Source organism: Aquila chrysaetos, chromosome 25 (genome assembly GCF_900496995.4).
Source record: "Aquila chrysaetos chrysaetos chromosome 25, bAquChr1.4, whole genome shotgun sequence".
NCBI classification, from domain to species: domain Eukaryota; kingdom Metazoa; phylum Chordata; class Aves; order Accipitriformes; family Accipitridae; genus Aquila; species Aquila chrysaetos.
In genome coordinates, this window is record NC_044028.1 from 4,562,506 (window position 1) to 4,575,093 (window position 12,588).

Sequence of the window (12,588 nt, forward strand, 5' to 3'; positions counted from 1 at the left end):
TATTGGGGGTGGCTGGGATCGGGGGTCGGGGCAGGTTGGCTCACCGCACCCCCCTTCTCTCTTGCAGGCAGCGCCGAGACCGCCGCGCCGGGGCTGGCTCCCTGCACCGCGCCATGGGACGCTTGGACGCCTTATTTTTGAAAACCATCTGATTTTTTGGGGGAGGAGGAGGAGGAGGAGGAGGGGGGTGGGGGGCGGGGGGGGGGGGGGGGAAGGCGGTGGCGGGCACCGACAGCGATCCGGGAGACTCCTTGAAGCCGGCGAGTGGATGATGGATGGCCGAGATTTCGGGCCCCCCCGCTCGGTACACGGCCCCCCTCCGCTGCTCTCCGGGCTGGCCATGGAGAGCCATCGCCTGGGAGCCACCGGCCGCCTGGCCCCCGCCGCCGGTCCCATGGCCGCCGGGCTCCCCGCCGCCCTCCAGCCCGGCAAGTTCCTCGCATCGGGCATCAGCCTCCACTCCCACCCGGGTAAGGCTCCGCGGATTCCCACCCCCCCCACCTTCCACCGGCAGACCCCCCCATCTTCCCTCCCCTCCGCCTCCGCGGGCAGCGGCGGGTGCTGCGGACCCCCGGGGCCGGCAGCTGGTGGGGCTTTAAGGGCAGAAAAATATAATATAGATGTACGCTTGCAGCTTTTTCGCATGTTTTCCCTTAGGGTTTTTTTTGCTTCGCCTGGCTATGGTTTGGGAAAAAAAATCGGGGAATGGGGAAAAAAAATCGGGGAATGGGGAAAAAAAAAAAGGGAATGGGGAAAAAAAATAAGGGAATGGGGACAAAAATCGCTCCTAACCCATAAAAATATCCTCCCCCCCCCCCCCCCGCCCAGCGCACGGTTTTGTTGGCACCGAGGAAAATCCCCGCCGAGGCGGCTGCGGGTGTTTTGTGGAATAAATCCGAGGAATAAAGCCGATTTTCGGAAAAGCTGAGAGAGAAGCAGATCGGGGTGCGGAGGGGACGGGGCTGCGCTGCCCCGCCGGGTGCTTCATGGCCGGGCAAAAAAACACCCTCGGGCTGGAAAAAGGGGCAAAACGGCGCAGTTTTGGTAATTTCTCTCCGCGCCGGCGCTCGGGAAGGGCCGGCGGTGCAGCCCGAGCCCAGCCGCGGTCCCTGCCTCCTCCGGGCAGCGCTGCCGGCAGTGCGGGTTTTGGTGGTTTTTTGTGTTGTGTTTTTTTTTTTTTTTTTCCCCTTGGTAATTCTTATTTTTTAAACCTGCAAATAAAACTTCCATCCAGGGGCTGCTCCCTCCTTGTATTTTTTTCCCCTTCTCGACCCGCTCCATCCCCGGGCAGCCCCGCGACTGCCTCTGCATTAAAAAAAGAAAAAAAAAAAAAAGCAGACGTTGAAATGTACGGGCTTTATTTTTTTTTTCCCCCAGTCAGCTTTTTATTTATTTGCTTAAATTCCTTGGGTTTTTTTGAGGGATTTTTATTTTTTTCCCCTTTGCGAGCTCCCTTTCCCAGCGACTCGCAGGGGGGGATAACGCGGGGTCCGGCAGCCGCCGGGAGAACGCTGCCTGCACCCTCCTGCCCGCACTGCTGCCCGTTGTTTTGCCGAGCAGCCGCCGAGCTTGCCCTGGGAGGACGCGAGGGATTTCTGACCGTTTGATTTCCGTCTCTGGCTCTATTTTTTTTTTTTTTTTTTTCCCCTTTCTTTCCCCTGGGCGTGGAGAGGTGACTCGGAGTTTACTTTAGGCGTTGGGAGGGTGACAGGTTTTGCAATAATAAACCTGCTTTTCTCCCAGCCGCCCGGGATGAATGACTTTGAAATTTGCAAACCTGATTGCCAACATCTGCAGAGAAGGAAGCAGCCCGAATCGAGGGAAAAAGATTTATTAGTTTTAGACTAGGTGGCAGTGCCAATTTCCCAGGTGCTAAGAGAGGTGTAAAGCGAACGGCTGTGAAGCCAAGCACATGGGCAAACACCTTTTTTCCTTCCCTTTTGTCTGTTTTTTTTTTTTTTTCCCTCCCTTTTTTTGTTCTCGGTATTCCCCCCCCCCCCCCCCCCCGCCTCCACCTCCTGCTAAAGCAGAATACAATCTCTGCAAAAATTTGTCTGGACAATCTCAAGCCAAACTGAGTGCGGGTTGTTTCTTTTTTTTGTTGTTGTTTGGTGTTTTTTTTTTTTTATTGGGTGATTCTTTTTTTTCTTGTTTTCTTTTATTTCCCCTCCCAAAGTTTCCTTTTCTGGTGCTTCCCTGAAATCCAGGCAGCCCGGGAGGGAGGTGCTGAGCTCCGGCTGAGCCGACAAAGCATTGCTCTCTGCCGCCGTCCACAAGCTTTCCCACTGCGCCGCAAGCCCTTGGGCTGGGAGCGAGCCTTGGATTTGGGGCCCCTCACAGAGGGAATGGGTTTTGCGATCCCTCCAATGTTTTGGGTTTTTTTTTTTTTTTATGTATTCTTAGTATTTTTATTTTCCTTTTTCTGAATTATTTGAAAATCTCCCCCATTCCCGCCTGCACCTCCTTGGTGCCCAGCTCTCCCCCGTGCGCTCCCCGGGATGATTGCTCGCACAGCTTTTGCTCTGTGAGATCGGCTTCTCCACGGCACGGCAATTCACAACCAGGCTAAACTGCATTAAAAAGATACGTACATTAACAGTTGAAACTTCCATTATACCACAGCAGTGGGATAGGCCGGGATTATTATTTTTTTTTTTTACGGCTTTAACAATATCGTTTGAAATGATGATTGCTTCCTGCTATGGAGGGGCCCTTTGTAGGTTTGTGTTTGCAGTGTTGATGTTGGTGTGTGTGTTTTTTTTTTGTTGTTGTGGTTTTTTTTTTTTGGTTTGTTTTGTTTTTAGGAGGGGTTTGGAAGGGTGGAAAGCAAAGGCTTGTGCAAGGGGTTAAGAAAAGTGGGCAGGAGGCAAAGCCTTTAAATAGAGCCAGTTCAAACCGATCTTTAAATACCGCCAGGCTGAAGAAAGAGACTGTTGAATCCGTCCCAGCGTCCTCCTAAAATAAATACGCCCCTGTAAAAATAGCGCGATTGGCCATATTTGAGAATCCAGTTATCGCCGGCACCGACTCCTTATTTTTTCTCGTACCCTCTGCTCGTTACGGCAGTCCGGGCTCTGCCCCAGTGCCAAAATATGGGTGCCTGGGCTGTGTGCAGTGACCCCTGGACCCTTGGCTCTTTCCCTGGGGGGTTTCTCTTCCATGGTAGCGTTTTGGCCGCTGCCGCGCAGGCAGGGGGGACGGGGACAGAAGCCCCTTTGTTGGAAGCACACGGAGGGAGCAGTGAGCTGGAGGCTGAGGCGGGAGGTGAGCCAGCCTTCGGCTGCAGGGCTGCCATCCCGTGTCCCCCCTTACGCTCTTGGGCATCGCCATCTCCCCATCCACAAGGAGGGCGGGGGGGGGTTACGGGGACCGAAGAGCAGCGGGGTTCTCCCGACGGGCCCTGCCGAGGGCTGGGGGAGGAAGGTGACTGTTTGCAATGGAATTTTATCCCTGGCAGCGGCCGAGCTTGTCGGGAAGACCTTGCATAAAAAGAGGCTGCAATCGATGGAGTCGGGCGGCCGAGTCCATTAAAGCAGTAGCTCGCTCTGCTCTGCAGCCCGCGGCTCAAAACGTGGAGGGGTTTATAGGTTTGCTGCTTCCCTACCCCACCGTCTTCGGGTCGAAGCGAGGGTCCTGGTCTCGGCTCCATCCCGCAGTGGGTGCGTTGTCCTTGGCCCCTTCTGTGTTTTGGGGGAGGTTGGAAAAGGCTCCCTTGGATTCGATTGCGAAGGGCTGCTCTGGGACTGCGTCCCTGCCGAGCAGCAGGTCTGTGTGCAAGCAAATATCATGCACATGCAAAAAAGACTGAGTTTAAAATAATAAAAATCCGCTTTTTGCCATGTACTCAGGTATCCTTTCTTGGGTGGGATGCATATTGGGGGGGCTACCGGAGCAGATTTGTGTTTGTGTAAAACGATGCCCAGCCTCTTGCATTAAAATATGCTTCAGAAACACTTTCCAATGCCCGGGAAAAGGGACACACCTGTATGAGCAGAGCTGACTTTGTGCTAAATCCAGCCCGAAAGCAATGGCTGAAAGGAAGGTGGTCAGGCGAGGGGAGAGATTTTGGTTTGCTTGCTTTCCTACTTCCACATTAGCATATGCATTCAAATGCAGGGATTTAAGGTGGATTGGAGACCATCCCTGCTTCCAGGCCTGTTGTGCCCAGGGAGAAGTTTTCCAGACAGCTAGGCCAGGTCAGAGCATAGGGAAAAAAAAAAAATACCCTCCCCCCCCAGGATAGCTTTGCTGTGCCAGCAAAATCCCACTGTAGCCATCCTTATAATGGCAAAATTGTGCTTCTGCTGAGCCCGCAGATTTTGCAGAGGAGGCCTTGCCGTCGGCGGTGCCAGCAGAAGCACAATTTGCTCATCTAAACTGCATCCATGCTAAAATCGCTTCGCTGATAGGAGACGCCGGGATAGCACCGATGCGGTGCTGGACCGAGCCGTGCCCACCTCCTCCCCATAGCTGGGCTGGGAAGGAGCGGGCTCCCAGACCAGCGGTGGAATTTTTTTGGTTTTGATGCTCCAAGGAAAATACTATCGGTGTTTAATGGCCCTTGAAATTGCGGTTCCCCCTCCCTGCCCGCCCAGGGGGTGGTGCGAGGGGCTGAGCGTGGGGGGCTCCTTGGGACAGGGGCTTGTGGTGTAACACTGGGAGGAATGTGGACTGGCTGGAGACCTGCCTGGGGAGATGTTTCTCCTCCCTTGGGGCCCCGGTGAAATTAGATGCTTTTTGATATGTGTTTTCAGGCAGAGCAGCGAGCGTGCTTGTCCCGGTAGGGTTCGGGGAGGTGATGCTGGCCTGCGCGGGGCAGGGATGTTGTGCTCAGACCCGTCGCACTTTCCCATTTACACCCGGCATCCCCGGGGGCGGAGGAAGGGCTCGGCCATTAAATGATGCCCCTGCAGCTCCCTTGGGCCTGCGGCCAACTCGTAGGCTGTGAGCAAGGCAGGAACGGTCTCCGGTTTTGCAGTGGGGATGAAGTGGGAGGAAAAAAAGGGACTTCTGCATTTTTGCAGTCTCCCGCCATGCGTTCCTGGGGTGCTGGGGATGCGTTTCTCTGATGTCCCCGTGGTTTCCCCGAGGTCCTGGTGGTTGGGTGCCTTGTGGGGTGGCATCTCCGTCCTTCAGGAGGGGTGGGAAGGACTGTCCGCCCTGTCCTCCAGCCCCAGTTGAAGTTCCCATCCCAAGTGGCAGTAGCTGGTGGTAGGGACGTTGGGCTCGGACCACGGACGAAAGCCCAAGAGCCAACGTGGTGACGTAAACTTGCTCGGAGCGAGGTCCTGCGGGATCCTCCGCTGTGTTAGGGTTTCTGATACCTTCCCCAGCTGAATGGGCAGGAGCCTGGCCCTGCCTCTGATACAGGGTGCTGGTAAAGATGTGCTTTATTAGCGTGGTTTCTAGCAGCCCTTCTCCCACACCCGGCGAGCCTTGCCCCCCACCCAGCACCGAGTCTCCTTGGCGGGGTTGGACAACCACTGGTCCCAGCCCCAGCTGATGGTGTGCCAGTGAAAATGTGATCTGGAGGATGTGCTGGTGTTAGAAATCCTAGCTGGGGATGGCATGGGGCACCAGACAGGTCCCTGGCATTGGGGACAGGCTCCTGCTCTTTCCCAGCACAGCAGCTGTTGGAGAAATGGAAATCACCGGGAATTAATCTCGCTGCAGACATGGTTAGGAGAGCAGGGCTTTCGTAAGGGAAATTTTAGATCTCCTTCCTAGGATAACCCAGGGTAAAGCTGAAATTAGTTTATAATTATATAGTAAATAACCCCCCATCTTGTCATTTCACCATCTTCTGATGAATATGGAAATGAACATTGTTGAGGGGAATTAACATCGTTACGGCACCCTTCCAGGTGAGCGCCTTGCGGCTCGGCCGCGGCTGCGACTGGCGGGAGGGTGTCGGATCACCTCCTTTAGCTGGGGTTAGCGCCCGACGAGTTGAAACAAGGCCCCGTGTGTTTTCGGCGTGTACTAAACTGGTCCAGTTAAAGCTTCGGGCGGGAGGTGGTGCAGGGAATCGGGGCCAGCCTGGCATGTGCTGACACGAAAGCTGCCTTGCCGGGACGAGGAGATGTTGGTCTGGGTTAGGTAATGTGATCCAGCATCGCCTGCTCGAGGTGCTGAGGACAAGGGAGTGCTTTGTTCTGCCTCGCTGCTGAAACGGAGAGCACGGTGGGCCCTGAACCGACCCGAAAATGCAGGCGGGGTTGGGGAAGGCGGGGGGAGCCGAGGGCAGCCCCGAGCTCCCTGCCTGCAGGGCCGGGGCGAGGGAGCAGCACCGCATCCAGCTGCGGCAGCCCCTCGCTGGCTTTTCCAGCTGGGGATGCTCTTTAAAAAGGAAAGTTTGGGAGGGGAGCACTCCGGGCCGGCTGCCCTGCAGGGTGCTGCCTCTCCTTGGCCATGAGGATTTAGGGTTTTACTTCTCCCCGCGTTTCTGGCTGGCTTCACTCTGGGATGGCACAACTGGATGTCTGCAGGCATCGCGACGCACCCACCGGCTGGGGAAAACCACCATCTCTCTCTGCTATTTATTTGCATTGCTTATCGTTCGCTTCTCTCCAGCTTTTTAACACCAAGGGGATGGCAACCGCACAAACTCTTTATACCCATCCCCGTCCACGCTGGCTGGGGAGGACGGTGCGGCAGGAGCCCTGCCGTACGGCAGCGCTGCGGCGGTGACAGTTGGGCTCTCTCCCCACGCCGTGAGGATCAGCTGTTGGGTGCACAATATGCTCCGGTTTTCCTCTCCAGCTGTTCTCGCTGACGGTTATGGGAAGCGAAAGGTAGTTGAGAGTTTGGTATCTCTAAATCAGGGAGGTGATGGGCAGAAAGGAGGGGGTGAGGGAGGACTCGGTATATCTGAGGCTGTTTTTTGTTTAAATCCAGCGAGACTTGAAATAGTGGCAAAAGGATTGAAGTGACCTTGGGAATAAATTTTATTGCCAGCGTAGCAGTGGCCAAAGAGCCATTTTGAAGGAGCTGGATGCAGGCAGGCAAGCTGAACATGGTGGGCTCGGAGCAAGGGAAGGAGTGATGCGGTATGTTTGGGAGAGAACGTGCCTTTTTAGGGGAATAACGGAGATTCCAAGGCACTCGGCCCCGTCTCTCTGGATCTGTATCCCCAGCAACTTCTGCAAAGGTTGCTCTTGCTTCTGCTGTCATCCATCTTACCCTGCCGTGTTACTGCGAGCAAAGATCCCTTTTTATGTTTGGTGGTTAGATACATTGCCCGTGCTTCCCTTTCTGCCCTTGATCCCTTCTCAGCAGAATTCCCTGTGGCTTGAACATGCCTTTAATACATTTGGTTTAATTGCTTTTAATTAAAAAAAAATAAAAATAGTAATTGAAATGGCCAGCGTCTTTGGTAGGAAGGGTTTTGAAGGGATTTGGCTCTTCGCTGCTTGCAGGCAGTGCCCGTAGCAGCATGTGAATGAAATAGCCCCCGTATTACCACCGTGCAGAGTGTGTAAGTCTGGTGTTTTGTGTCCTCATCTGCTAGGTGGGGAGGCATCCTACATGCCACGTCGCATGCAAGCCAAGCAGGTAATACTCCGGCAAGTAAAGATCCAGGCAGGCGAGTAAAGATGGGTGCAGGCAGCTTTCCGGGGTGCCGGTGAAAGCGCAGCACGCCTTTGCCCTGGCTGTGCTTTGCCGAGCAGGCACACCGCGCCGGGCTCCAGGCGTGCGCAGCGTGCCGGGGTTTCCCTTTGCAATCCCAGCGCTACAGCGGGGCTTTCTCCCTAATGAGATTAGCGACACAAAGCGGCGATTCTTCTGCTACTTTTAATGGGTGTTCGGGGTTTGTGTGGGATCGGAAATTCCTACTTTCATCAGATGAGCCCTCTCTGTGACTATTTTGTGGACAGTTCTTCCTTTCCTTGGCTTCAGGGCTGACATTCACTTTGGCACAAGCTTTTTAGGCTTTCCCGTCCTGCCCCCCTCTGCCTCCCCTCCTTCCCAGCCCCAGCCATGGTGAATTTTATCTTCTTTCCTGCTTTGAATCTCACCGTCAACCCAAGCCGCTTCCATCTTGTGGAGGACACTGAAGCTCGGTGGCCTTCCCTGGCCAGGCTAAACGCAGCTGGAAGAAAGGAGAAATGCAGAAGTCACTCTTGAATCGTTCTTGCAGGTGCTCCTTGGTCTCCCTGGTTGAGATGTGCAAACACATATGCATGTGTATATATACATATATAGGACATCCATCTAGTGCTTCACCTGACGGAGGGCTGGCTGTCCCTGCCTTGTGACATCAGGGCCAGGTTGGCAATTTGTCAAGAGCCCAAGGGCTGTGCTTCAATTTGAATATGGATTTGCATAATTCATCAGGAATTAAACGGCACCACCATAATATTTGCCTCTGCGTTTATCTCGCATTATCAGTGACGGGGAGGTGCGTGGTGTTGGGCGTTTGCTGGCCGCAAAGACCCCTTTGGTTCACGGTTCAGTGCTTTTTCAGTGCAGAAAAGGTGGTGTGGGCTGATGTTCAGGAGGATGTGGGGGAGGGCAGGAGCCTCTGGAAGGAAAAAGGGCTGAATGTGGGGTCAGGAGGAGAGGCTGGGAGACGCTGGAGAGCCTGAGCTTTTGAGCCTGGTTTCCTAAGGCAAAGAGGCTTATGGGATTGTGCTCCATCTGTGGATCTTCTTCTACCCCCAGATATCTGCAGCCTGTTGCCGAATTTCTCCCGGGGTGGTTTTGGTCCCTGCAGATGCCGTGGTGGTCAGCGCTGGGCTCTGGGAGAGGGATGAGTTCACCCCCATGGCACACGGAGCAGTACATGTGGGCATCTCCGGCTTCACTTTGCGCTTATCCCGTCCTGGCCATGCCGTATCCAAGCAGGAGTCATGAAGCCGGAGCTGACTGAACACGGCTGGCTCATTGGCGATGTCCTCGTTCCAGCCCTGGGATGTTTCTTGGAGCTGGTCCCCTCGTGCTGCTGGGACCCCTGTGTCATGCAGTGGTTGCTGGCTGTTTGCTGAGCAGTCACACGTTGGTGTTGCGGCGTTCAGGTCTGGTCGGGCTGCTGTGCTGCTCTGTGCCTCAGTTTCCCCTTGCAGTGCCACCCCCCTTTGCCAGGCACTGAGCCACGGCAGCCGCTTTGCAAACAAAAAGGTTTAAAATAAGCAGCGACGGAGGCTGCGTCTCCCAGGGCTTTGAGTCATCCCGGCTCGTGCTGACTGCGCCTGGCAGGGGCCTGGGAGGCAAAACAAACCCACATCCAGCTGCTGCCTCCCCGCCAGATGTTAGCGGTGGGGTGGCTGGTTGGGTTTTGGTGGTGGTCCTCCCGGCAAAGCGGATTGAGCTGCCGTGGGGAGATACCACCTCTCTGGTGGCCCTGGTGAAACCTTGGTGAAACCGGTGGCTTGGGGCAGTCCCCAGCTTGGGGACTTGAGGTCAGGCCACCTGATTTCTGGAGGAAAGGGCGAGATGAGCAGCCCTGGTCTTGGCACCGTGCGGGCTTAGGTTTGCAGAATGGGGGGTGCTGAGGCTCTTTCCAGCACGCCTGGGCTTGGGCATGGTGGGGACCATCCTGGCTGTGAGCCCTCACCATGCTGGACAGGAGGACAGGCAGGGACGAACCCAGGGGTGATCCCACTGTGGCCCCCCACCCACCACCCCACACAGGGAAGGCAGCAGGAGCAGCGGGTGGCCATGGCCAGCAATGGGAAGCCGAGGGGTGGAGAGGGCAGGTGGCATTTACCTTTCGGTGGGCACCCCGGCGTGCGTCCGCAGGGCTGGCTGCTGCCCATCACGCAGCAGTGTTTAATTTCTCAATGGGAGAGCGGGGAGATAATGCTGCACAGTCCCATTTAACCTGCTGGTGACCTGGTCTTAAGTCATTGTGGCTGAAAATAGACCATGTTCCCTCCAGGGCACAGCTAATAGTGCTGGGAAAGCTGGGATCTCTCTTTGAAGGCTGATTTAATTGCTGCTGGCAGGCACTCGGTGCAGGTGATGCGGGGACCGGCACCCGTGCCATCCCACAATAACCTCCCCCCACCGAGCTTCTGTAGCTCTCCCGGCTCTGGCAGCGAAGGGTAACGAGCTCTTTTCTAACGAAGGCATGGGACAGCGGCTCAGCCAGCACATGGGTGTCGCTGGGTTAATTGCGCAGGCAGGGCTTGGCTTACCGGGAGCGGGGGCTCACTTGTTTGCATCGCATCTTCTGCACTGAGTTTGGGTGATATAAAAAAAAAAAAAAAAAAAAATGGAGTGGGTTAAATTTCTGTGCTTAGGAAGGAGGGGGAGCACCTGCAACGAAGGTGTGCGCCTGGTGCTGGGAGCAGAATCAACCCTAGGGCCCCTGTGCCACCCACCAGTGGCTGGAGGGTCTTCACTGTGATGAGGGATGGACTAGAGCAAAGACATTTGGATGCTGTTCTAGAAAATCAGGAGAGGAAGGCGAGACAACAATCTAGCAGCCAGGTTCTGCATTCCTGGGGATTCTGCTAATCAGTTTGAGCGTTAAAATTATTATTTTTTAATTTCCATACAGCATCTTAGTAAATGCGGAGCTGAAGACTCCACTGAGTCGCTGCTTGCTATTTGAGGAAGGCCGTGTGGTTGCATAGTGAGAACCTGGAGGTTTTGGTCACCCCCGTTGGGGTGTCAGGTTTAATTATGCCAGCGGAAAAGGAGACACATCCGACGTGGTGGGGGATTTCAGGCTGGGGGCGCAGAGAAGAAGCTTCTGCTGTAGCAGCCGACAGTGACCCAGGAGCGTTGACACTGGTTCGAGTGTTTGTGTGTCAGGACTAATGTGGGACCAGGTCAGTGCTCCCCACACCATGTGTTTCAGGCTCTGCAGACCGGCTGCGTGTCACGTCAAGGGTCCCAGGGGATGGTTTCTGTCCTGGCCCGTCCAGCGGGAGGAAAAGCCACCTTCCCTCTGCCAGAGGGATTTGGGTCCCCACCAGGGTGGCTTCTCGCTGCCCCCCATGAAGACGCTGTCAGCAGGGAGCTGGTGGGTGACCTTGTGGGAGATCTTCAGGGCATCTCGTCGGTGTCCTTCTCTTGCGGCCCCAAGCCCTGAAGCGCCGGTATACCTCGGATTGCATTTGCTTTGTTGCACGGTGGAAACCGAGTCTGCAGGATGCTCGGGGCAGAGCTGGGGTGTGAGCACAGAGCCTTTGAGCCCTTGCAGCCACTTCTTCCCATATTCTCCTCCTCCGCCGTCTCCGAGGCGTTGGGGCTGTTCCAGCTCCTGGGTGAGGAGGAGGTGAGCAGTAGGGCTCAGCCTGATGATATTTATTTCCACGGAGGCAGGGAACCCCCTCCATGCCCTGTGCACGCACCCTGCCCTTTGGTGTGCCTTGGCTGCGGGAGGCCCGGCAGCGTGGTGATTCACCATGAGGGTAGCACGGCACTAAAATCGTGGCACGGCATCGGCACGGGGTAATGGCTGCAGGAGGGCTCCTCGGAAACCCGGCGGGAGCGCGTGGTGTTCTTGTGCTGACGCAGCTGCGAGCAATAGTAAATATTGAGCAAGAGCCACTTAAAAATAAAGCAGCCTGGACACAGATTACTGTGTGGAATAAAATAAAATTAAAAGAAACAATAGAGAGTTGTGCTGAGCTGGGGGGAAACTTGCCTTGGCTTTTAAGGTAGTGATTTTTGCAGCTGAAGGAAAGTGGCGCAGCGGTGTTCAAGCCGGCAAAGGCCGGGAGCACGGACCCCCTGCCGGAGGATGCTGTCTCTGAGCTTGCCAGGGCCCTTAGAAGATTAAACGGGGAGTTAAATTGATCTGGCTGTTCTGGATCCGGGGGATGAGATCGAAGGCCTTCAGGGGATGCGAAGAATTGAGGCTGTAAATTAAGGCTTTGAAGCAGCTGCCAGCCCCGTGGCATGGGGTGTAAATATGGCAGGGTCAGGTTTTGGGGCAGAGGGTGGTGGGTTGTGATGGCGGCAGCGGCTTGGGGCTGCGGGGACGGGGACCGGCTGCCGCTGCAGTCCACGTGCATCTGATCTGGTGGCTTTGGTTTCAGCCCGGTGTGTTCGGGCGCTTGTACCGCTGGCGTCTCGTGCGTGGCACAGAGTCAAGGCGGCTCCGGTGCCTCGGGTGTCACTGGAGCTGCCCTGGCAGACAGGGGAGGAGGCGGCAAAGATTTACACTGTCAGCACTCCTGGCTCTCAGCTGTTTGCAGCCATAAATGTGTGCATGAGAAATAGCTGCGGCCGTGCCTTGCTGTGCTGTGTGCTGCTGTGTCGTGGAGCAGAGATGGGGAAGTGTGTGCTGGAGGGGGGGGCCCTAAGAAAGTCACCCCCGGGAAGCTGCTGCTTCTGCAGGGAGAGGATCGAGGATGCACTGATGATGGTGAGCATGGGCAGCTGGCGCTGGTACGGCAGCCGTCCTGCCGGCGGTGGGAAGGGGCCCCGTGTGGTCTGGCAGCCAGCGGGTACTCGCTGTGCTTGGACTTCTCCTGGTTCCCCTCCCTCCCTGCGGGGGGAAGGGGGATTCATGAGGACGTAAGTGTTTATCCAGCTGTTTGTGGTGTGGACTGGTGTCCCAGTTGGCTGCTTGTGAGGCGCTGCGAGCCGGACTGGGGAAGAGGTGACCGTGCTCCCGGCCAAGGGCGGCTG

At 55.8% G+C, this 12,588-nt stretch overlaps 1 protein-coding gene across 10 annotated transcripts in view; it reads left to right on the plus strand.

Moving 5' to 3' along the window:
- The first annotated feature begins 207 nt into the window (after positions 1-207).
- Positions 208-12,588, plus strand: part of TNRC18 (trinucleotide repeat containing 18) — a 57,328-nt gene continuing 44,947 nt past the window's right edge. For all 10 annotated transcript variants that reach the window (XM_030002037.2, XM_030002042.2, XM_030002040.2 and 7 more), the window contains exon 1: positions 208-470. In XM_030002037.2, coding sequence (XP_029857897.1) covers positions 269-470 — 202 coding nt within the window. In that variant the 5' untranslated portion in view covers positions 208-268. The remainder of the gene's footprint in view (positions 471-12,588) is intronic.